This window comes from Ambystoma mexicanum, chromosome 6q (assembly GCF_040938575.1).
Source record: "Ambystoma mexicanum isolate Mex_15411 chromosome 6q, UKY_AmexF1_1, whole genome shotgun sequence".
In the NCBI taxonomy this organism is placed as follows: domain Eukaryota; kingdom Metazoa; phylum Chordata; class Amphibia; order Caudata; family Ambystomatidae; genus Ambystoma; species Ambystoma mexicanum.
Genome location: NC_090937.1, coordinates 391,837,532 through 391,863,739, shown reverse-complemented (window position 1 = coordinate 391,863,739; position 26,208 = coordinate 391,837,532). Strand labels below are relative to the sequence as shown.

General features: G+C 47.2%; 1 protein-coding gene across 2 annotated transcripts in view; it reads right to left on the bottom strand.

Moving 5' to 3' along the window:
• The window catches only part of SEC24B (SEC24 homolog B, COPII coat complex component), a 2,214,138-nt gene that overhangs the window by 1,321,248 nt on the left and 866,682 nt on the right, over nucleotides 1-26,208 (bottom strand). For both annotated transcript variants that reach the window (XM_069630875.1, XM_069630876.1), the window contains exon 11: nucleotides 15,650-15,762. In XM_069630875.1, coding sequence (XP_069486976.1) covers nucleotides 15,650-15,762 — 113 coding nt within the window. The remainder of the gene's footprint in view (nucleotides 1-15,649; nucleotides 15,763-26,208) is intronic.

Sequence of the window (26,208 nt, the reverse complement as noted above, 5' to 3'; positions counted from 1 at the left end):
CGTACATACAATAGTCATAACTTAGCTCCCACTTGACAAAATCCATTCAATGCACAAACATTCAAGGTTGGGTCTCTAATCTTTCTGAAAACCTTTGTCCACATTGGTTAAACAGCAACAAAGTTGTAAGCCATCTAAAATGTTGAGACACCCCCCCCACTAATTTAGCCCCCTCCTGGCAAAATCCCATCAAACTTTACAAAAACATTTATATCTAAATCTAAAATCTTTTTACAAACCGTTGTGCACATACGTCAAATGGCACCACATTTATAAGCCTTTATATTATTTTGGGACCCCCCTCTAATTGTGCTCCCTCTTCACAAAACAGTACCACACTTTTCAGATCCATTCGGAATCAGGTCTAGAATGAACTACCAAATTTCATGCGGTTTGATTTAGCAGCGGCAAAGTTATAAGCCATCCAAAAATCTGCTGATCACCAATCTTTTAATGCGCAAATAAGCATAGATGCCCCCGAACATCTAATATGTTCGCGAACATCACAGGACTGCCCCAGACATTGAGGAAGAAAAATTCCAGTTTTTTGGCTTTTTAAGGCCATATACCATCCCATCCTCATCACCCCTCACCTCCAAAGAGATTGTTTCATTAGTTTGACAAGTGCAATGTTGTATTTTTTATTATATGTTTACACTGTGATGTTTGCGAACAGCGGGCGATGTTCACAAATCCAACATGGCGGGCATTTCCAAAAATCTGACGCACCTCACGTTTTGTATTGACCAATCAGCGGGTGCGTTCGATGTCTGCGGACATCACGTTGCCATCTAGACCAATCGGATGCCCGTCCGTTGACCAAACAGGGAAGTGAGTCTGCAGCCCGAACCCGGATATCACTAATTTTTATCTACTTTTTGGTCGTTTAAAAAAAAAAAAAAAAAATCAAAAAAACTGCTGGACGGATTTACAACAAATTTACTAAATCACGTTTTGGGGCCAAGCCGCCGCTCCTGCTGCAAATTTGGTGAAAATCCTGCATGAGCAAACTTTTTTTTTCATTGCGTCTATGGGAAAAAACATTTATAATTTTGCACCCCCTTGATGAAACCTCACCAAAGTTCGCAGGATCAATCTGACGTGGCCATATACTCGCAAAGTTTTGTGAGGATTCATTCAGGGGGGGCCAAGTTAAAAGCCACCCAAAAAGTGCTCTTCCTATGGGTTGAGCAACCTAACCGTAGCTACAGGGCTGCTACTGCATGCCCTGTAAAATAAATGTGTATATATATATATATGATACATTACTCACCGTAATTGTATTTCTGATCCTTGTATCTGCTTAGATTCACATGCTGTGCATAGGCCGACATCTAGTGGAAGCTGCAGAGTATTACAGTTTGTTTTTCGAAACTCGAAAATGGGCGTCGACACAGGGCGTGCCAGTAATACTATCCCTAGTGTGACGTCCACTGTACCCAAGATCCCTCACGCGTCTAGGATCCTCAGATTGTATTTTTTCTGACATGAGGTGGCATGAGGAGTAGCGTGAGTACAGATAATCCAAGCAGATAGACAGAAAGGTAAGACTACAAGCAATCATGCGCCTTCTCTCGGAGGGGAGGAAGGGTGGGTCGCATGTGAATCTAAGCAGATACAAGCAGCAGAAATACGATTACGGTGAGTAATGTATCCCTTCTGAGGCTTGTGGAATCTGCTTAGATCACATGCTGTGCATAGATTAGCGAGCAGTACCAGAAGAAGGAGGTGGGATGTAAGAAGGGTCATGAGCAAATAAGTGTCTTAGAACCGCTTGTCCCACTTGTGTATCTGTCTTGGAATGGGTGTCAATGCAGTAATGCTGAGTAAAAGTGTGAATAGAGCTCCAAGTAGCCGCTTTGCAAATGGTGTCGAGGGGAACATTTGCAATGAAAGCCAGAGTGGCCCCAATGCCTCTAGTAGAATGGGCCCTTGGCGTAAAAGGCAGAGTCTTTTCAGAGAGTGAGTAACACAGCTGGATACAGTTAATAATCCACTTCGAGTTGGCACCTTTACAGACGCGATCCCCCTCTCTGCCTGTAGCTACGGAGACAAACAGTTGATCTGTTTTCCTTAGCGGTCTTGTTTTATTTACATAGTAGAGGACTGCCCTATGCACATCTACTGTGTGTAGTTTCACCTCAGCCGAGCTTTGCGGGTTCTGGAAGAAAGCCGGAAGCTTGATGGACTGGTTTACATGGAATTTTGATATAAATTTAGGTGAGAACCTAGGGTGTGTGCGTAAAACCAGTTTGTCTTTATGGATAGTAAAGAAGGGATCCTGCACTGACAGAGCCTGAATTTCACTGACCCTTCTTATAGAAGTAATAGCTACTAAGAAGGCCGTTTTATAAGTCAGGTGTTTGAGACTGCTTTTATGCATGGGTTCGAAAGGGGGGCCCATGAGCTTGGCTAGCACCACATTAAGGTCCCACCCTGGCGGTGGGTTTGAAATAGGAGGGTGAAGTCTCTTTACTCCTTCCATGAAGGCTTTAACTACTGGTACTTTCCACCACGACACCTTGCTATGGGAAGTGGTGTAAGCCGATAGAGCTGCCAGGTGTACTTTCAGTGAGTTAAAAACCAATCCAGCATCTAGCAGGTGGAGCATGTATGTAATAATAGTGGAAGGAGTGCAATCAACTGGGTTGATTTGTCCACTCTGGCACCAGATAACGAACCTCTTCCACTTGTCAAAGTAACAGTGCCTTGCGTTTGGCTTCCTAGATTCCTTTAGGATGTCCATACACCTCTGTGGTAATTTGAGGTGTCCAAACTCTATGACCTCAGGAGCCATGCTGCCAGGTTCATTGAGTTGGGTTGCTGGTGCACTGTTTGACCTTGGTGCTGGGACAGTAGGTTGTACCAGGCTGGAAGTTTGATGGGCTCGCACACCGCCATCCTGCGTAGGTGTGGGAACCACAGTTGTCTTGCCCACATGGGAGCAACTAGGACGAGCGTCATCGATTCCCTGTTCATCTTGTTCACCACTTTCCTGATGAGGAGTTGGTGGAAAAGCGTACGCAAACATCCCTGACCAGTTCATCCACAGGGCGTTCCCCTGGGAGTCTGGTTGGGGGAACCTGGATGCAAATCCTGGGCATTGTTTGTTTTCGCTTACCTTCTGCTATCAATCTGCCTGCGTTATCCGCGGTGTCGAAGGTTGCTTTCAAAATGCAACCAGACACAGCTCTACCCTCTGCGGAAATCCGTGCTAATTGGCCCTTTAACGGTTCAGGAGCAGAGGCTATGAGAGCCGCGACTTCTTCCCACTGATGGCAGTTGTAGCTGGCCAACAGGGTGGTGGAGTTAGCAATCCTTGCTTGATAGGCGGACGTTGAGGCTACCTTCCTGCCGAAACCGTATAGTTTTTTGCTCTCCTTGTCGGGAGGAGCTTCTGACGAAGACAAGGGTGTTCCAGCCCTCTTACGAGTGTTGGTAACAACTAGGGAGTCTGGCTTCAGATGCCCTCTTATATAGAGAGGGTCAGACTGAGCTGCCCTGAAAAGTTTTTCAACCCTGGGATTGACTGTTCTGGTGAGGTTTGGGTTCACCAGGGACGGATCTATTCTCCGCTGAATGGACTTAAGGATAGGGATGGTCTGGGCAACCGGCCTCCTTTCTCCCACTAACTCTTCTGCGAAGTCCCTTTCCTCCTGTACACCGTGGGTGTCAATGTGGAAATGTTCTGCTGCGCGAGCGAGAACCTCATTTAGGAGGGGCTGATTATCGACCGGGGAGTCGGTAACCGGGGCTTCGTTCTCTACCGGGGAATCTACTCTGTATGTTTCCGGGTTATCCTCTTCTTCTTCCTGTTCCTCCTCATCCCCATAGTAGCCCGTCCCGGTTTGCTTTTCTATCATACCAAATTCTTGGTCTCCACAAAAGGAAGCCTCTGCTTGATACCGTGAGTATGGTGTTGCGTAAGGTTGTACCTCGAAGGGTTCAGACCTCATCAGGGTTTCAAACCGGGCCTTCTTACTCGGGGGGATAGGGTCAGTAGAGCCTGAGGGTGTGGCCCCTTGTGGATCATACGAGAGGAAATGTTCTGGATTTTTATCATAAAAATCAGCCAAAGAAGACATTCTTGACATGACCCTATCTATGTCTTCACTGGACCATTTTTGGAACTGGGAATGACTCTCTCAGCAAGTCTATGGGATTTTTCTTGAGTAGCTTTGCTGGTTGTGGACCTATCAGCAGACCTGGGCTTGTCTGTCTGTTTAGGGGGGGGTGGAGTGTTTCACAGGTGTGGAAGAATGTACAGGCAGTTTCTTCTGCTGTTTTCCCCCCTCCCCGTGCGTAGAAAAATGTTTTCCCTGCCCCTTAGTGGCTCTGGAGTTTTTCGACGCCTGGCGTCGAGGATCGGGAGAGGTGTCCCTGTCCTTCGAGCGTGGGGCCTCGCTGGCTTTAATTGCAGGCTCCGCCTCCTGGAGCGCGGCCTGGGGGTGGAAGTCGTCTTTGTCTTCCGACGATCGAACTTCTGTTAGCCTAGGGAGCGAGGCACTCTTGGCAAGAGTGGATGATTGCCTGGAGTCATGCGGCGATCTTGATCGAGAGCGCCCAGAGGACACCGAATCGGACCGTTCTGTCTGTGCCTCTTTCCGAGAACTCGACGTCGTCGAGTCTCGGTTGGACTTAGTGTGTTTAGTGTGTGCAGTATGTGAAGCGCTTGCGTCGCCGGGGGTCTTCCCCATAGCTGCCCTGCCGGACGACCTTCCGAGGTCGGGGACCTGCGCTCGGCTGTCTTTCGACGCCGTAATGCCCACGCCGTCCGAAAGTACGGCGTCGCTGCCATCGCTGAAGGCGCCCTCCGCTGCCATGGCCGCCTGCCTGGCGTGGTGGGCCCAACGCTTCGTCGAACGGTCCTTAAGTGTCTTAGGTTTAAACCTACTACACGCTCTGCAGTTCGCTTCGGGGTGGTCCCTCGGCAAGCAGAGATTGCACGTAGCGTGCCTGTCGACCCAAGGGTATTTGCGGTTGCACTTGGGGCAGAATTGAAAAGGGGTACCCTCCATACGCACCTTGAGGCAGAGGGCTGTTAAGTGTAGGAAATGTATAAGGTGTATAAGCTATATACCAAGAGTGTAGAGTATGTACAACCCCCCACTCTCCCTACTTGCAGGGCCGAGGCCAGCGGCCTACCAGGCCCGGGCCGAGGCCAGCGGCCTTCCGAGGCCCAAATCCGTTGTGCAGCAGCCGACGGTCGATTTCTTCTCCAGCCGGCGTCGAGTGTCGAAGTTTGACGTTGGGGTGGGGAAGGATGTCAATAGATTAATAATTTAAAATTTTAGCAAAAGTATGGCTAAGGCCAGGGGACTCCGCAAGATGCTTCCGACCAGTATGGCGGAAAAAAACAATCTGAGGATCCTAGACGCGTGAGGGATCTTGGGTACAGTGGACGTCACACTAGGGATAGTATTACTGGCACGCCCTGTGTTGACGCCCATTTTCGAGTTTCGAAAAACAAACTGTACTCCGCAGCTTCCACTAGATGTCGGCCTATGCACAGCATGTGATCTAAGCAGATTCCCCAAGCCTATATATATATATATATATATATACATACATATACATACATACACACACACATACATATATATATTTTTTTATTATTATTTTTAAATGATACATTTTTAAATACGATTGCTGGACACATGGCTGGTAAAGTATTTAATTTCATTCCTGCGCCGACTTGGTATTCGTCAACTGGTCGCTTATCTTACAATGCAGGACAGATGAAAACACTAAAGTAACTACTTAATGACAAAGCTAATCGTGTGGAAAATGGGTGTTTTCCTGGGGCCAAGAGGCAATTCCTATTATTTCAAACTAGAACTAGAAGCGGCTATGCCGTACAAAAACACTGTACTCCAAAGGTATCAAAAACAACATCACACTCTGGCAGTATACTACACCATTTTCATTACTGTGCCACTGACAAAACGGTCAAATAAACACAATATGTATGTGTGATTATATGTTCCAATTTCAAAGGGTATATATACTCTGAGCTTCATTTCACACTTGGCGTAGAAATGTCTTCATAATATTGTGGTACTGACACATTTGACAAGATGCTTTTCCTCTCCGTAGTCATCTCTAACCCACATCAACCTTGTTGTGGCTTTATCAAAGATTTTGCGTGTAAAGTTTGCGTGCGAACTAAATCATTTTAAATAATACACATTTTTTAAAAGTTTTAGGACTGCTCCCTCATCATGTCATATCACATTAAAATGTCCACCTATCCTCATACCCTTACACCAGCCAAGAGTGGCCATGTTAATCTCTAGTTCAGGTAGTGCGTGGCCGGGTGGGGATGGAGGATTGTACGAGGCAGTATGAACAAAACATAAAAATCAGTACCTGCAATGGAATTTCTAAACAGTACAGGCATTCCTAGTAGGCATCCTGGAGGGCAGAGAATGTTTACACACCGAAACACAACACATTGAAAAGTACATAGGGACTATTTAAGGAAATTAGATGTAATGTAATGGCATTCATTGAATCTAAATAAGCAAGGTTTTGGAGGCTACAAATCATGGTGTGTACTAAGAACAATGTGTGATGTGCCATTAACTGTCATCGATCAGAGCATCCTTTAAACATTTCACGTCTATTATATACACGTTAGCTGTACCGAGACAACAAGGCACTTTAAAATGCAAAAGATGGTTTAGAATGTTGCACATAGCAATTTTAACCATTGCACCGAGAATACCATGATTTAATGTACTATAAATGAGAGTACACACATCTGATTTATCTAACATCTGATGCTCCGCTGCGTTCTCTCACACAAGTCAGTGTGCTTTACACTGTTTCAACTAAGACGAAGATCCTTTGTCTGAACCAGATACCTTTTACTATATTTTTCTATTATCGAAAAATGCTGATTTTTTTCAAAGAGCAGCACTGAAGTTGAAAATGGTCCAATATTTCAAGCCTGGCTGTAAGACCACTCTTCATAGATGACACTAGGCTCCATCATGCACCATCTTAGCTTGATGTGATCATGTATTTAGCTACATTATGCTAGTCACTCTATTTGAAATTATATAGCCTTTGGAGCCATTACACAATCTGCCTGCCCACAAAAGGTTTCTAAAGGTATGCATTGGGAGGCATTCAAAATATGCCAAAATTAACAAACAGATCATCTTGGCTTATTTTTTCATACCTACGTCAGGAAACCACAATAACACTTGATAATTTAATTAAGCAGGATGTCCCATTGAGGTGTGATACAAGTCTTATAAAATGGGACAACAGCTCTCTTCTCACCATAAAAATTAATTGACAACAGTATACAAGCTTCATTGACATGTCAATGTTTGCTCGCCCATACCGGAGACATCTTGACACAGGCTGTTGCTTGCTGGTCGAATTAAGATGGTCATAATTCACAGACATAAGGGAACAGACCATCCTGGTTCCATCCAAAGGTTGCCTCACAATATCAAGCGACCACAGGAAACGATAAACAATATCACTAGCTAATTCAATACAGCAGGATGTGCCAATGGAGTGTGGTAAAAGCTGGTGAAGATGTAACAGCCAATTTACTTCTCAACTGGACACAAGTTTCAATGACATGCAAATATATATCCCCAAAGACATGGGGCCTGATTCACAGATCGTTCTCCAATGGGATGGCACCATTATAAAACCCTTCTGTGAATTAGGCCCATGGTGTCTTGCTGATCAAAGGTGTATGGTAAAATGCACAAACACATGGAAACAGATGATGCAGTCTCCATCAAAAGGTTGCTTACTTACATCAAAGACCACTATAAACAATAGCTCTTGGTGATTGAATTCAACAGGATGTCCCACCATGGTGTTGAACTACCAGGGTGTGGGTCACGTCTTTGAAGTGACCACATATAACATTTATACAGCTTTTTCCATCGAAGACAGTAACAATTGGTCTCGGCCATAGGAGGCAAGAAATATTTATTTTAATTTATTTCCGATTGCGCTCAGAGAAGGGCACCAGCCAGGTCCTCCACAAAGGTAGTAAGCTAACACCACCAAAGATGCACTCAAACAACCAATCTATCATCTTGAGAGACCTAAGAAAACAACACCAAACAAACATCTGTCCGAGACTAAGCTATGTATAACTTGCACCACATCTGAGGACACATGCCGCAGGCACAGCTTCCAATCCATGTACTCTAGAATGCAGCTAAGGTTATGCACATCCGGTCTAGCAGCTCGCATAGCTGCCCACACTGACACCCCCGACGTACCTCAACACCTCTGCCATTTGTATACAGTGACAACCTACAAAAAATATTTGGTCTAGCTGGGCACACATTGAATCTCCAGCACTAGGACTGTATCCTAATCCACCTACAGCACACACCCACATGCCCAACCTCGGGGCTGCTTACTGGGACCCAGCCAGCCAGCCCTCCTAATCCTAACCTGGAAGAATGCACACTCGCATCTTAAAAGTTAACTCTTAGAATCTCCCATACATGGACTTCAGTACCTCAAACTACGCTATGGAACTCGACACCAGCGTCTGGACACACTGCGTGTGGCCAATGCAATGTTTGCTCACTAACTAAAAGAACGTAAACACTGGACCTTGGATTGACAACACCTTGGAGACAACAGTCACTGAGAAACTGCAATACCTCTAATGTAATATATATGATCAACTGCCCATGCCACAAGAGGTACATTGGTATGACTACAAGACCCATCAACAAACGCATACAAGAACACCTGTCATGTATAAGAACGCAATGGGAAAATTCCCCTCTGGTCGACCATTTCAAACTGAAAAAACATCAATTTCTACCGCGACCAATGTGTCTTGCAACAGGCATATGATGCTGTTGTCTGACGCAGTTACCTTTTGTGGCTTGTGTTTGCTGCCGTAGTACACCCAGCAGCCAAGACATACTCTAACATTTATACGATACCCGAGGCTTAGATCGCCATTGTTGACATGACCTTTCATGCAACACAGGGACCAATAGCCTTAAGTACGGTGCTCTCTTTCCCTCCCACCACTAACAGGGAAACAGCATCCTCTGATGTGTGGAACTATCCTGATAATTCATATGACCACGACTGAACCAAATCAAGAAAACAAGCCTGCTTGCTAAGGTCAGTGGGCCATAACCTGGCGTTATAGTTGGCTGTTCTTGTGCTAAAGTTTCTCTGACCATGTTTTACCTTTGTTTAAGGCATATGAATAGGCACTTGAATATGCGTAATTGTTCAAATCTGACTTTAAATAGACTATATATATGAACAAGCTTATGCCCAATCAAAGTGGACACATTGTTCTCTTGATCTGTGATTTTGGTAAATGAGGTACTGATATCACCCATTGTGTTAAACATGAATGGCAATAACAGAATTGCTAATTCTAAGCCATGTTTTGGCAGCTACTAGCCTAGAGGGGACTGTGGTGGATTCTCCTTTTTTGCACACAGGTTCACCCGACTGTTACAGCACCATGGCACATTAAGAAGGTGGTAAAGTATAACCCTGCTCTCTTTCAGGTTCCGATACAGGGTAGGTACAGACTTGAACTACCATGATCTAGGGAACCAGAAGACTGTCCTGATGAAAGTGGCCATAGTAAGGATCACGCCACTGAAACCGGTAGACGGTGACTGCTACACTGTAGAGGCATTAATCTGACCTACTCTATGTGAGCAATCTTTACCTCACCCCACCCTACGTTCAAATACTAACATTTGTAAAAAGTGGTGTGTATTGTCTTCATGTTGTTTTGTCATACAAACTTGGGTTGTTTGTATTTTGTTTCTTTTTAATCTCAGTGCACTAGGTTTACAGGCAATCCCTAGGCCATTAAAGTTACAAATACCCTAGTGGATGGTTGTACTCAAGAGCATTGATGCACTGATTTTTTGCTGTTTGGCTATGTGTCTCTTTCAATACGTACACATAATGGAAGAGAGTGGTGGATGGGCACTACATGAACAAGGCTGGATGTTTTACCATTGATAGAAGTAAGTTGTTTACCTTCTTATCCTATCCCCTGTTTGATAGCCGTTACACCAGCGCTTCCCAGGTTGAGGTGTAGATAGGAGGAAGGGAAAGTTAGAAAATCATTGTATCCTTTCTGTCTTTCTCCACAGCCTTTTTCTTCTACAACCATTGTTGCCCACAACCACAGTGGTTTTTCCGAAAACAGTTTATTTCCTACTGTTTTTCGGAAATTGGACAAATAGTGTTTTTGTCCCATTTTTCGTGTTACAGAGTATCTAGAGTAAGGGCTTCACCCGGTCAATTCACTCCTTGCCCTCCCTTTCAGGTTAATTCAGGCACCAAGTCACTGTCAGTAGAAAGGCCACCTTCCACCATACATACAGAATGTGAGCTGTGGCCATGGGCTCAAACATTGCCCTCATAAGTGCGGTTAGGACCAGATTTGGACTCCACTGTATTGGAAGTTTCCTCTTTGGTGGGTACGTGTGACACAGCCCCATCATAACGTCTTTAACGATTCTCATACTATAGAGTGGGGGTCGGCCTTCACTTCTGTTATATCTGGAGATTGCAGCCAGATGCACCTTGATGGATGAGCGTGCCAGCTTTAATACGCATTGCAATAAATGGTGTGGTATGTCGTTAAGAGGGTCCCGCTGCTCCTGGGCACACTACGTACAGAAGCGGGTAGACATGTAGTCATAGGATTTGTTAGTAGACGTTGCTCTAGCTGCATTTACTACAATCCTGTGGTATTGGTATGTGGCCGAATTCTATGAAATGAAATCAGGAGTCATGCATTGAGGTTCAATGACCCTGGTCGTGGTGAAGGACTATTCTGTTGTGTTGTGAGAGAAAGTCTGGTGCCTTCCCCAGAGACATGGGCCGGTCTTGAGCTAAATGAAGAAGGCCTGAATACCAGGCAGGCCTCAGTGGGGCTATGAGAATGATCTTGCACCGATACACTGAAATCATTTGAAGAACTTTGCGCATCACTGGGATAGGGGGAAACACATAAGCGAACATCCACTCCCAAGACAGTGTGAAGGCATCTCCCAGAGAACCTTTCTGCAGGTACCTGCTGGCAAATTCTGGACACTTCTTGTTCTACCGGGTTGCAGAAAGGTCAATTGGGGGCAAGCCCCACTGTTTGAATACCTTGTTTAGCCGTTTGCTTGATAGGTGCCATTTGTGGCATTGATTTGTTGCTCTGCTGAGCTGATCTGCTGTTCCGTTTTGCTTGCCTGGCAGATGGAAGGCCAGTAATGTAATCAGATTGTTGTTTGCCCAATGCCACAATGTTTGTGCCTCCTGAGACAAAATCCTGAAATGGGTACCACCTTGTTTTCGTATATAGTACATGGTGGTGGTGTTGTCTGGTAACCCTCTCACCAACCTCCCTTTGAGTACTGGTTTGGAATAACCAAATAGCTTGGCATACAACCCTCAGTTCTAGGACATTTAGTGCAAATTTGATTCCTCTGCATTCCATTGCCCCTTGATGGACCAGTTAGGGATACGTCTGTTACTACTGTTTTTTAAAACTGGATGTCCTGGATGGGCATCCCCTTTATGTGCTGGGGGTTGGCCCACCATTGAAGCTGGCGAGCAAGGTGTACTTTGATCATTACCCTGTCGTTCCATCTTCTGCTTGTTTGAGATCATTGGTCTGACAGAAAATCCTGCGACTGTCTCATACGAAGCCTGCAATGAGGAATTTGCGGAAATGCATAATGACATTGTCCCCAGAAGCTGCATACATGTCCACACTGATAGGCGATTTCCTGGCTGGAATGCTGCAAGGAGATGGGGGATTGAGTCTGTCCTTTCCTGTGACGGGCGAATTCAGCTCCTGCTGGTATCAAATTGCGCTCCCAAGAAGACAAAACTGCTGCAGCGCTTTATTCATGATTTGTCGTAATTTATGGCAAATCCGAGCAACTTGAGGGTGCCCATAGCGTGTTGAATTGCGCCTTCTTTGTGGCCACCCTTTTTAATCAATCGCCAAGGTATTGGTACACCAGGAACCCCACCCTCCTCCTCAAGTATGCTGCCACTGGAGCAAGACACTTTGTGAAGGTTCTTGGTACTGACCGAAGTCCAAATGGCAGGAACTTCAATTGATAATTGTTGAGTCCTGCCGTGAATCTGAGGTGGATTGGCACGTGGAAGTATGCGTTCTTTAAGTCTAGCGACGACAAGAAGACACCTTGTTGCACTGCCTTGATGACATCTGCTAATGTGATTTTGAATTTTTGTTTCTTGATGGACTTGCTCAGGCCCTGCAGGTCTAATAGAGGCCTCTACATCTTGTCTGGCTTCTTTACTACATAGAAGCGGGAATAAACCCCCTTTCCTAGTTGGTTCTTCAGAAACTTTTTCGATGGCCTCTTTGACCAGAATCTTGTTTACTTGGTCCACTAGGACACGTAAATTTGGTTGTGGTCGGGTGCCTGGGGGCACTTGTGGCGATATATGTTGAATTCTAGAACATGTCATTTTTTAATTATGTCTAACATCCACTTGTCTTTGGATCATTTTCTCCACTGTGTTACAGGATATTGGCGGTTGCCTCCCACCTGTGTTTGCCATTTTGTGGGGGTCAGAGGTCCGGCGAGTCAGGCCTATTTTTCTTGTCTCCCTTTTGGGAGGTTGTTCCTGGCCTTCTCCTCTGCAGTGTTTTTGTAGTCTTTTTACTTATACAGGTACATTTTCCTGTATCCCTGTGAATAGTACAACCCTCTGATAGGACTTGCCTCCCCTGGCTGTGCTTGTAGAACGTCCTGAAGCTCCCTGAAAGGGCCGTAAAATGTATTTATATTGCAGAATCATGAGTGATCTAGCTCTGTCTGTATCGGTTTTAATGGCCTGTAGTGCCTCATCAATTTATGGACCGAAGAACTGGTCCCCGTCAAATGGCATATCAAGCACTATTGCCTGCACATCTGTCCGAAAATCTGTACACTTTAGTCATGCTAGTCTGCGCAACACTGCTCCATTTCCAATCTGCTAAAACCCAGTCTCTGCTATATCCACCTCTATATTAATTGTGCGGTTGGACGCTTCTTCGCCCTCATGTAGTATCGTAATTGCCTCCTTGCGCTTGTTGTCCGGCAAGTGTTCTAATGTTGGTGCTATCCTGTTCCGCATCTCGCGATCATTGTGAGCCATGACCGCTAATGAATTTGCTTCTCTAACGGTCCGATCGCTAGGATTTTCTTTCCGAAAGCATCCACCTTTCTGCTTTCATTTTCCAGTGGAACAGAGCATTTGGAGCCCTGGGTGTGTGACTTTTGCCCTAATGCTGCCAACACCACTGATTCGGGAGTAGCATGAGATGTTAAACATTTGGGGGCGATGTCCGGAGCCCTGAATTTTTTTTTTAAAACCTACCTTTCAATACCGGTTTGGAGAATGGCTTTTTCAGGAGGCTGAGGCCCTCCTTCCAGACATGGTCCAAGATTGGTATTGACGTGAGTGATTTACGCCTCTTCTGCATGAAATCGGTGTCAATCCAAACTCTTTACATGCCTTTGACACTGTATGAAAAGCTCCCACCTCATCAGGAGGTGACTACTTTGGAGGCTCATCTGGTATCAGATTTATGCCAATATCTCCGTTGTCCCAATCGTCATGGGGTGGGGAAGTGGAATCTGTATCTGCCACGTCCCCATCTGTGTCTGTCGTATGCAGCTCACCATCTTCCTGCTCCTTAAATGGGGAACCCGAAGGTCTAACTGGCGAACCTTGTGGAGTCTCTTGTGGCCGCACTGGAGAGCCTTTAGATTTTGCCATAGATCCTGCCGGGGATGATCTTCTTGGTTGTTAGGAAATCACATTCTCCACACAGGCTGACCTACGTGGAGAACTATGGGATCTATATGGTTAGCGTAGCTTTTTCCATTCTGACAGCCTGTCTGGAGATCTTGGAGTCGGTGTTGCTCTCTTATACGCAGAGGGACACTCGCCGTGGTGTATTTCGGATGGGCCTGGTATTTTCGGAGGGTGGGAGATCTCTGGTAATGTTTGTTCCTGTGTCAGCAGCAGTCTTTTGTCTAGTTGAGCTATCAAAGTTTGGAGCGAAGACAATACTTACAGAGACAGTAGCATCTGTGGATTAACCATATCTGGATCTTGAACAGCCGGTGTTGGTTTGGGACTTCCGGTTTTGGCTGTGGGGCCACCAGCTTTAGTGGAAGAAAGGGGGGTCTGAATAATCATCATCAGAGAAGGCATATTGTCTAAACGGACAACGTTTAGACATTTCAACAATTTTGAATTGGTTGCTCTCCCCAGTGACTCACACGTAGACATGTGTAACTTCCGCATATGAGTAAAAGAGGAGATTTGGAGATCTAAGCAGGCCTATAAGAGTCTTCAAATAAATGCAGAATAATAGTGGAGATATGGGTATACTCTGTCAAACCCCACAAGTTACTGCTCTTGGATGTGAGGTTAGGTCACCAACCCAGATGCTTTGAAGGCATCGAGACAAGAAATAGGAGAACCATTTAAGGGCATGGTCAAAGACACCTGCCTCAGATTGAAGATTATATTGAAGGATGCTGAGATTCCCAATGTCAATGGTGGCAGAGGAAGGAAGATGGGCATACCAAGGGACCAGTCATGAGCAATATTGATATCACCCCAAACATTCAGGAGTGCCAATTCAGTTTAATGGAGGGGATGAGAGCCTATCTGATACTGGTCTAGGATGTTTCTTTTTTCAATGTGGAGTTTGGGTTTAGTGGTAACTTTCATTTACAGGATTTTGGCATCCACAGAAGGCCAGCTATTATTGGTCGAACATAGATAAGGTTGTTAGGATCAAGGCTGGGTTTCTTTAAGAGAGGAGAGATTAGACAGTGTATGAGCTAAAAAGCAACTGTTCCTGATTGTAGTGAGCTATGTACAATTCCTAAATTGGCGAGATCGGTAGCGATTGCAGATGGACAGTGATTTTGGGGGCATCTGTAGTTCAGAAGTCAAAATAAGTTGGAGATGGAAGAAGTGGCGTCATAAATCATAACTTCAATGGTTCATCCAACAGGACTGGCATGTCCCTATGTCATCATCTCACTGCTTAATTTCCCTCTCCTTTTGTCTGTGGCACATATCCCCTGTCTTCATACATTTATATTTACCCTGCTTCTTTCATTCCATAAATTAAGGGCTGGATAACCCTGGCAAGGGCACAACACCCTAACTCTCGGACAAGCCTAGACATCCAGACGACTACGGTGATGATTTGCCACATTATAAAATTATAGCATGTTATAAACAAGTTTATGGAAGCTTAAACACATCACTTTACATCACAATGCATCCACAGACATCTTGGGGATGTCAATGTGTGCCTACTTTGCAGAACAGTAAAGTAACATGTTGGGTATGCCTGAAATGTTGCTTATTGGCAGTGTGGTTTATGACTAGCAGCAAACTGTATGGCCAATGAAGGGGTTCACTTAGTTGCATTTAGATCTATTGCTAATGGGGGAAAAAATGTAGGGTAGTCAATTTACCAGGATGCAGAGCAAAATATCACGTCAAAGTGTACATAAGATGCCAGCGGATATTACAAATGTTGTTGATACGCACTGTATATTATTATAGTAATCAACTGTATCGCTCATTTGTGTAATTGTATATACTGTACTCTTACTTTTCTAGATTTTCCAGCAGTGACTGACAGACAATGTTCAAATATCCAGCTTCTACTGCATTATGAGAGACGTCAAAAACAAAAAGGTATACAGCAGGCTGAGGAGGACGAAGCTAGAAAAAATAAGAAGCATGGGAAATTTAGATGTCATAACAATGGTATCTCATACGTGTATATATACAAGCGACTCATTGTACTGGCTGCGACATTCCTTAGACATACAGACAACCTTTCTTCAGACTCATAGGAAATATAAAAATGGAGATAATTTGCAGAGTTCAGTGATTTTTTTCTTAATTTTCTAAGCTCAAGGATGCAAGTTGCCTTGCCAGCCAAGAGGCCCCACTCAGAACCGACCTGTCAATTTAGGAATGCAACAAACATGCATTTTTGGGAAGGTTAAAAAAATCTGTAAGCCCAACCTGGAAAGATCAGAATGTTTTGTAATGGTTTGATTTCTTCAACTTTTATGTTTATTGGTCTGTATACCGCTCACAACAGCACTTACTTGGTTCCTGGCACAGACAGACACGAGATGGCAATACAGAAGAGTGGCAAACAGTTAATGCAAAACAGAGTAGAGGCATGAATGTGTTACAATGATACCTGCAAACTCTTATGCATTGAGGGTCGCAGTAATGCAAAAGAAATAACTTGCAGGGAAGACATTGCTAGATATGCATAATTTGGTACATGGCAAAAGAGGCGCCATTGATAGTGCTTTCTGCAAGGCACACTATATGATGTGGGCTCGATGTGGTAACCTAGAGATGATGGTGGGAGTGTGAAGTGGTGTGGGAAATTGGTGAGCTATGAGCATTGGTCTGAATCTTGTGAGGTGATCGAAGCTTGCTCAAAGACTGTTGTGCCATAAGGGAAAATGGACTGTCTTGCGTGCTTTTTATGTGGGTCTAGGTATTAATAGAAAGAGAGGATAAAAAATAAATATTTGGCTAAGCAGGTGCTAAGTGCAGCTCCTGGGTAAAGGCATCATACACTTAGCAGGAGCTACTTCTGTGTCACAAGTGGCATTAAGCACGTAGCATGCCACAAATCAAACTTCAACATAAAATGGAAACAATAACCTTTTATCCATTATGTAAGACTCAGTATGCAGAACGCCTGGGATATTGAGGCATGGAATAGGACCTTTAGTAGTATAAAAAGTAAATTCTACAGCACAAATGTATTTTTTCCAGCACATCAAGCCAGGGTACATGAGGCAGTAAGAAGAAGACATGGCAGAAGAGGGTGCTCGAGGGGAGAGGGTGCAAGAGAAATTGGAAAGGGAAGACTATGACCTAGGGGCCCAATGCTCTCTTCTCCCATGTTTGAATTACCTCAGCTTGTGCCTCCTCTCACTTGCACGCTTACTCTTTTCACCCTGTGCTCCATTAGCCCTTGTGTGATCTTCTCCTGAATGTGCCATCGGCTCAATGCTCTCTTCTCTAACTCAGCTCATGTAGACTCTAAGCAGGAACTACAGAGCTTCCATCCATGTCAACGCCTAGACGGTACGCCTCTTATGATCTTAGCAGTGGCACCATGTTCATTTGCACTGCAAGTAATTAATAGTTACTCACCGTAGTGACTAACATACTCTTAGTCCATAGTCCCCTTTCCTCCATACTGTATGGGCGTCCCTCGCGAGGGATGGGAGACAGAACCTTTTTCACCAGAAAAACCTTCTTCCCCTTTAATTTAGAGGTGCGCAGGGGCACGGCTCTGGGAGCATGGGCTGGCCTGTCTCCGCCCACCGGCGCCACTCCTCAGTCCCCATTGACGCGTCAACAATATGTAACATTGCCTAATGACACCAGTATTATTAGGGGTGAGGATGGTTGGACGTATGGAGGAAAGGGGACCATGGACTAAGAGTACGTTAGTCACTATGGTGAGTAACTTTTATTTACTCTTACGTTCCGTCCCCTTTCCTCCATACTGTATGGGCGATTACAACTGAGTGTAGCCCTAGGGTGGAGAGGAGACCCTCCTCAAGCAAACATGTTGCTCAAAACCGCCTGACCGAAAGCCACGTCTGGCTTGAAGGCGACGTCCAGACAGTAGTGCTTGCAAAAAGCCGAGGGGGTGGCCCAGGGGGCCGCCCTACTGATGACCTGCCACGGAATATGGCATAACGCAATAGCCGTGCTTTTGGCCCTGATATTATGAGCATGCAAATTAGCCGGAACTGGCTTGTGCTGCCCCTCATAGGCCTCCTTGATGGCCATGACCATCCACCTTGAGATGGAGGCCTTGGAAGCCTGATAACCTGGCCTTGCACCTCTGAAAATGACAAAGGGCATCACACTTGCGAAAATCCTTGGTCCTGTCCAAGTAATACTTCAGAGCGCATCTAACATCAAGGCGATGCAACTCTCTGAGGTTCATCCCTGGGATCGGAGAAGAAAGTAGGTAGAACAATCTCCTCGTTAAGGTGGAAGGCGGATGAGACCTTGGCTAGTAAACCAGGGTGCGTCCGGACCTTGCCCTTGTGAAAAGTGGTGTAGGGCTCTGAGGCCATGAGGGCCTGGATCTCGCTGACCATGCGCGCTGAGGTGAGGCCCGCTAGCAGAGCTGTCTTTAGGATTAACCACTTGATGTCAGCGGACGCCACTGGCTTGAAACCAAAGGATGGGTGTCCCTTTCATCATGGACCTGAGGAACATGTATACTCAGGAAACCAGAAAAAAGTTATTTCAAATAAATTCTTGCATATGGGAACAGGAAAGGGTTAGACTCGGTCAGTAGGAGATTACGTATTCATATTTTATTCATCAAATGCGCACCATAGTATAAAAGTACTAAAGACATAAGGCTGAGCAACTCAGAGAACCATGGTCTCGCCGGCCACAAGGGAGCTATCAAAATGATGCTGAGGTGATACGATTGCTTTATCCTGCAGATCACCCTGTGGACCAGGGGGGTGGGTGCAAAGGCGTACGCCCTCATGTAGTTTCACTGTAGCTGGAAGGCATCGCCCAGGGAGCCAGGGCCCCGGCTTGGGACTCCTGTTCCTGCCGGCTCCAGACTCCATGGATGCTGTTTTTGTCCAGAGTGGCTCCCCAGCCCTCGAGGGAAGAGTCCGTCATGACAGTGATCTGAGAGAGAGGTTGCCGAAAGAGCTTGCCCCATCGTAGGTTGAAGTCCACGGACCACCAGAGGAGGTCCGGGTGGAGAGACGTGGGAATGTCCACAGGTTCCGATTGTGAGCCCCTCTCCTGATTCCAAGAAGCTGCGAAGTGCAGCTGCAGCCTCCTCATCCTGAGCCTCGCGTGGGGGGCGGCCAGAAGGACCGCCGCCATAAAGCCCAGTAGGTGTTGGTACCAGAGAGTAGTAGCTCTCTTGATGGCCGTGATCTTGTCCTCTGAAGGAAACGCCCTCTTGGAGTTGGTGTCCCAGAAGAGGCCCAGGAAGGTCAACTTCTGCGTGGGTTGCAGTTGAGACTTCTTGAGATTCATAAGCGCGGAGGAGGTGTGAAGAACCGTCTCTTGAGAGGATGTCGTGACGAGCCAGTCGACGAGCTATGGGTAAATGCGGTGGCCCTGGGCCCTGAGGAGAGCCGCCACCGCATTCATCAATCTGGTGAATACCATGGGGGCTGTGTTGAGGCAGAAGAGTAGAAGCTTGTACTGGAAATGGCAGCCCATGATCCTGAAGCGCAGAAAGGACCAATGAGGCTGCCAAATCGGGACGTGTATATAAGCGTCCTTCAGATCCAGGGAGCACATCCAGTCTCCCCTGTTCAGTGTCTCCGCAATGAGAGCTGGCGTAACTATCTTGAATTTTTGTAGAGGTAGGGAGAGGTTGAGGGTGGAAAGGTCGAACACAATTCTCAGGCCAGCTTGGTCTTCTGTATGGCGAAAATCATGGAATAGAAGCCCAAATCCTCTCTGGGAGGCTGGGACTTCTTCCACTGCCTGGCTCTCGTCAAGCGACTGGACTTCCGCCAACAGAGTTGCTGTCCCAATCTTTGAGAGAGGAGGGCACGAGGGAGGAGGGAGGGACCAGTAGTCGGTACCCCTTGGAGATTACAGATAGAAAAATATTGGCACCAAAATTGCACGTGCGAGGCAAGCCTGCCCCCCACCGGAGACACGTGGACCTGAAGGGGCGTGTCATGACTTTTTCCCATCTGAGGCTACTGAGGAGGAGGGGGATTGGAAACACCCCTTGCCCCCACCCCCCTTTTTGTTGTTTCCTCCGATGCGGACTCTGGGACCGGTCAGGTTGTCTGGACCTCCGTTCTTGGAAGCCTCGGAACCCTCCCGGCACCCGCCCCTTGTCGGAGTGTGGATTGGACTGGGTGTAAGCCTTGGACGTGGCCTTCGTAAGAATAAAGACTTAGCGGTCTGTGAGCTGCTGTTCTTTTTATCTAGTTCTTCATCCGCGGAGGAGTGAAAGAGGTCACTACACTCGAATGGAAGGTCCAATATGCGTTCCTGGACGTCCGGGTTGAACTTCGTGACCCAGAGCCAGGCCATCCTTCTCATGTCGGTGGCGACGCAGATGGCCCCGCCAAAGGTATCGATATGGGCCACTGAGGACTCCATGTTGTCGGATGCTACCAGCCTGGCTTCTCCTAGTCCCGCTTTGAAGGGTGAGTTCCGGGAGGAAGTCTACGATTTCCCGCCAGAGCCTTTGGTTAGCAGCTGCCAGCATGGCATCAGCGTTGGCTTGACGCAGGTGCAGGGAGGCGTGGAGTACAGCTTTTTCCCGTACACCTCCAAGATCTTCTCCTCCTTGCCTAGCAGCGCCGAGGACGACAGGCTTAGAATAGAGTAATGCTGCAGCGATCACAGAGGAGTGCGGCTGAGGATGAGCCGAAAGCAAGAGTGCATCCCCCTCTAGCTGCCTGTACTTGGCGTTGAGGCACCAATTGACAGGTTGGGCCGAGTACAGCTTGAGCCACCCCTTCTGGGCCAGGGCAACAACGTCCTTCTGCAGCGGGATCCCCATTTTGGAGGGGGGCCTTAGCGTGAGGACTTCTGCCAGGTCCCCCCCTCGGGCTGCTCAACCTCGGGCTGAGGAAGGCTCAGGTATTCTGCCAGGGTTGCAAGGCGTTCATGGAAGGCCTTCGCTGACTATGGTGTGCTGGGGTCTTCCTCCTCCTCTGTGGCAGCCTGAGTGCTCAGAGGATCCAGAACTGGTGGAGGGGTACTGGGTGCCATGGGCTGCGGTGTGGGAACCGGAGCCTGTGGAACCACCTATACTGCCAGTGGCGTGGTGGCCAGATTAGGAGCCGGCAAAGGAAGCGTGGGAAGCGCTGGGGTCTGAGGCACCAGAGCCATTGGAGGAATGCTAAGGGTACCGGTGGGGTGATGTGCGGGAGCATGTTCCTGTTAGGCAGAATCCTGTGCAGTTCCCTTGGGGAACACTGCAAAAAGATTAAGACTACAGGAGTAAGCAGTAAACCCAATTGCTAGCAGTCTGAACCACCCAGATTTACCTGGTAGCTGTGGCTGAGCAGTCAGACTTCTCTCAAGAAGAGTAGGGCAGTATGTAGAGTATACACAATAGGGCCAAAACACAGTAGAGCAAACAAACACTGACCAGAGCTTTGTATAAAAAGTATATAGTTATTTATTTAAAACACACTTTAAGGCATATACTAGCACTCTCAATCAAAAGCAATTTAAAACACAGTCAGGTAAAGTATACACACCTCCCTTAATAACTATCAGACAAGTCAGGGTTCAACCACTACTATTTGTTAGAACAGACGTGAGCGCTTAACCAAGATGGCACTCTGATAATGTAGTTAAAGGGAGAGAAAAAGGCAGAGCATAGAAGTAAAACAGTTCCCAACACTTTTAAGAGTTCAGAGCAAGGGGAGAAAGGCAGGTTATACTGTAGAGCCAAAGTTCATAGGCCAGGCCCACATTAAATGGAGTCAAGCGAAATGTGCCCAAGATCACACGGTTTCAAGTGCACTAAAAGTCTTTGCAGAGTTTTCAAAAGAGGTTGGGGTGATGCAAAAGATATAGTTAGAAGGCCTGGAGCCAACCCAGTTTAGAAGCCAATGATGTAAGGGTCACCTTTAGCAATCTGTAGAAAGGGAGGCCAGGCAGGACACAGCACCTTAAAGAGAAAGGAAGCTCCAGCAGGGGCAGTTGTTCCTGGCAGTGGTTGAAGTTCGTGGTTCCGACCAGGGGAAGAGAGGATCTCGTCGAGGAGGGAATGTGGAGTCATTGCACTGCACAGGGATCAAACCAGCCGCAGAGTTCCCGATTAAAAGGTGCAGTCCTTTGATTCAAGGTCAAAAGTGGTGAGCTTGGCTATCCGGCTGCCGGGGTGCTTGGCACGGGCGATTCGACCAAGAGACGTCTTTGGAAGGCGAAAAGGTTGATCCCACCAGCTCAGAGGAAGAAGACTCGTCCAGCAGAAGATCTTCTCTTGTCGTCGGGAAAGTGGTGAGGTAATTGCAGCAGGGCTTCACCGGTGGTGTCGTCGTTGCAGATGGCTCAGCTTCTTCCCTCTTCGGATTCTTCGGTCTTGTGGCGACTTCCGAAGTTCCAGTCCCAAAGGCCCTGCTTTTATGCAGAAAAACCCCCATTCATCAGCCTAGCTGTCAATCACACATGCTAAGTGGTGAGCCGGGCGGCTCACCACTGGGCCAATCAGAGTAGAGTGCGACTTGGGTTGCTAAGGCAATGCAGTCCAGGATGCCAATTCCCCCTCCGCCCCTCCTGTGGAACCCAGACAGAGTGGCACTATTTGGAGGGCTTCTGTGGAGAAGCCCGCCAAAAAAAGTGGAACAAAGGGCTCGACCTTGGTCAGAGTTACAGAGACAGACACAAATGCCATTTTAGAATCGAGTTCTGGCAAAAAGACCCAACCGGTGATTTAATATTAAATAAATAAACCGGCGGTATCTTCAACATTGCACCAAAAAGTGGTGCGTTTAAAATCAATGGGAAAATCCCATAGAGAATATTCCGGTGTAATATTTCGCGTGGTAACCACTGCCACCAGCCAGAAACTCGACGAGGGGGGACGGGCCAGTGCCCCCTCGAAAACAGACCCAGGGGCAATCGAATTACCCCTTACCAGTACTACCACAATATGATGGTTTGTACTGGTTCTGTTCACAATTTTGGACTAGTAAAGCCTATGGTGACTTTACATGCCCTGGGAGACAGTAGTCAGTAACAGGGTATGGAGTCTATGTGTGGGGGTCACTGTGACACCCCTGTGTTACTGCACGGAGGGTGCTGTGTAACACACATACCAGAAAAACTGATGATACCCTATGGAGTAAAAAGAAACCCCATAGCCCATAAGCACATAAGTCAAAGACATACCTCAAATCATGCCTAAGAGTGGGAGTAAAAGTCTCACTCTTAGCAGGAGAAGAAAACAAACCCCAAAAATCCAGCAAAGCTGCTGGGGGACTCACTAGGTTTGGGAAATTAGCCTTATAAGAGAATTCTCCCTAACAGTTCCTGATAGCACCCCAAAGGATATATCCCATTTGGGGGGTTCGCATCAGCACCAGAAACCTTTTGAAGAACCTGTCTTCGGAGGCTGAGGAGGTGGCAGGAGATATTGATGGAGTGGCCACAGGCTGCTGGGGCCAGGGTGCACTCTGTCTGGGATGCAGGGGGAACCTGCCCTGCGCTGCTGATGGATACACTGTAGGTCACGTACATGGTTGACCACAGTCCCACCTTGTGGCTCGTTCCTCGACCCACTCTGCTAGAGGAGGTATCGGACGAGTGGCCATTTTGTCTGGCGCAGTGGCCATTTTGTGGAGCTGCGTGCCACGTGCCGAAGTCGTGGTGCCTGGCTCGCTGGAACCAGCCCTGTCCAAGAAGCTTGGTGTTGGATCGTAAGGCTTATCCCGCCCCCTCGGACATGATGCTGGTACTAGGGCGTTGCCTCTCGCGAGTGGCCCTGGTACAAGAACCTGGCGGTCCTTCCGCACCGATAACTGGAGGATCCGCAGACCCCTCGGCCGCAAGGCTGGTAGCTGGACTAGCCTCGGTATGTGTGCTGGTACCAGAGCCCGAAAGGCCCCTCCCGGTAGGGCGCTTCTTCGTAAAGGAGGCACCCTTGCAGGGTGCAATGGTGAATAGAGACCTTACCTTAGGCCTCGACTGAAGTTTGACAAAGTGCATTATGTCCTTAGGAGGCGACGTCTGGAAGAGCTCTCTCCACCTAGCTAACCTGTTCTTCAGTGCCCGAGGTGTCAAGGCGTCACACGCTGAGCAACCTTCACAGCCGTGGTCGCGGCCAAGGCAGCCGAGCCAAAGGGCGTGGGGGTCTGATGTGGGGAAGAGTCCCTCGCAGGCTGGGCACCTATTGAAGCCTGAAGAGAAAATAGAAGAGGGCCCAAAAGGTGGGGCCTGTTGAAGTCGACATGTCCCAGGGAGGAGCGTGGCGTTGGAGGACCAAGTATCTAGAAGAAAAATAAAAGACAAGATAGAATAATATCCGGGGAAGAGCTTGTGGTATTACCACAAACCCAGGAAGCCAAACCCAGGAAGCCAAACCCAGGAGCGCTGGTGAAATCGGCCCGTTCCCGTCAATGCGGAAAAGGGGACTGAGGAGTGGAGTTGGTGGGCGGAGTCAGGCGAGCAAATGCTCCCAGGGCCCCGCCACCGCACACCTCTAAATTTAAAGGGGAAGAAGGTTATTCTGGTGAAAAAGGGTCAGTCTCCCGTCCCTCGCGAGGGACGCCCATACAGTATGGAGGAAAGGGGACGGGACGTAAGAGTATAGGTGTTGACACCTAGATGCATCTGTTGACATATATCGTGCCTTGAAACACTTGTGTATAGGCAATTTATAAATGCCATATCATGTCTTTAGGTGAGGCAGAGAATTGTTAAAGTTGTACTTACTTTTACAGGCAACAAGAGAATGCTTCTAAGGTGCTCACCTACCACTGACATTTTGGAAGAAAAGGACTGCTCTCCCTGCAGCACATTGGATTCTTGGTTTGGCATGCTTGAAGGCCTGCAGGGAAGGTGTTTCCATTGTCAATGTGAGGCTAAACCAGTGTGTTTAGCACAACAAGCTGCCTGTGCATATTTAAGAGAAGTTTCATTTGGAATAATGTGTATTTAACTAAAGCTCCACTGACAGTTTAGGCTCTAGTCAGGGGGAGGCATATTGTGTGCATATCCTTTAGAAAGAGTTTGGGCAGCAAGGTACCAGGATCTGGAATTTAAACCCATTAAGGTTTAGGCTGTTCTTGCCCATTCATGGCTTTTAGAGTGGCCGTTAAATGCCTGAACAAATAAGTTGCATTTATTTTTATGTCATCAGCAAATGAGTGAAACTGTAGATGGTCGGCGCTCCCGTCCTCTGTCCAAAACCTAACCGCTAACTCGCCCTGCCACATTGAAAACACCTAACTAAAGGAAAAGGAGGCTCACACAACAGCCTTGGTGTGTGCTGGCCCATTTTGTAGTAGACTTGCTCAGTCTCTAAGTTCTTCAGTGTGCAATTGTATAATTTTCACAATCTTCGCATAGTCTCTCTCTTTATAGAAATTACAATCATCTTCTGTATGGCTTTCACTCCCCTCGCCCCCCGATAAAAAAGCGTTTTTTTCTGATTCTCGTCTCCGGTTTTATATTCAAATGTCTGAATCCCTTTAGGATTACTCGGTGAGACACCTCTCAGTCTCCCCCCAACGCCCTCTCGGGTATTGGCATTCCCCAAAGTACTGTGGTTCTCTTGTGGATGTCTTTCTTTCATAATTGCAATATTCACTAGTATGATTGGCTATTCCAGCCTTGGCATACAATGTTCATGTCTCTTTCAATCTGTTTAGTGGGGCTGTGTGCCCATTAGCTTCTCCCACATTCTCATACCTCTGATATGATATGGCATTTATAACACACCTATGCACAAGTGTTTCAAGGCGCGACGAGGCAAAGGAGGGGAACAGAGGGAGGACAAAGACAACGATCTTACTAGGCCTAGTGACATTGAGATTGTGCAAGTGCAGGGGAGAGGGGATGGGGCAGGCGTGGATGGATGAGTGCCATACAAGGTATCAAAACTACAAGAAGTGCGGCCGAGGGTTAAATTGCATACAGCAGGTGTCCAATAAGTGCAAGTAAGGGGACTGTAGGGTTGCAGATACAGACCCAAGTGCAACAGTTGATAGGAGGCAGTGCGGGTGTGCAACTGGGCGGGCAGGGACCTGGGCCCGAATTCAGAGGGTACCCAGGTGACCAGTGCAGGGTTAGAAAGGGGAGAGGAAAAGAGAAGGCAGAAACAAAGAGGAAGGTCTTGATGTGCTTTCGGAACCGGAGCTGGTTCTGCTCAAGTTTCAGACAGGCAGGAGGCTGTTCCAGAGGGCGGCGCCAGCCGAAGAAAGATCTACCCCCAACTCGTTGCTTGGAGAAGCGACTGACCCTCAGGGAGTTGGAGGAGGAAGAGCGAAGAGCTCGAATAGGAAGATAATTCCCCGCAGAGAGGGTTGGAGGTATTGCGGTCCCAGGCCCCAAAAGGGCTTGTGGACAATGCAGAGGGTCTTGAACCTGATCCTTGCAGCCACTGGGAGCCAATGGAGAGATTTCAGGGCTGGAGAGATATGATCC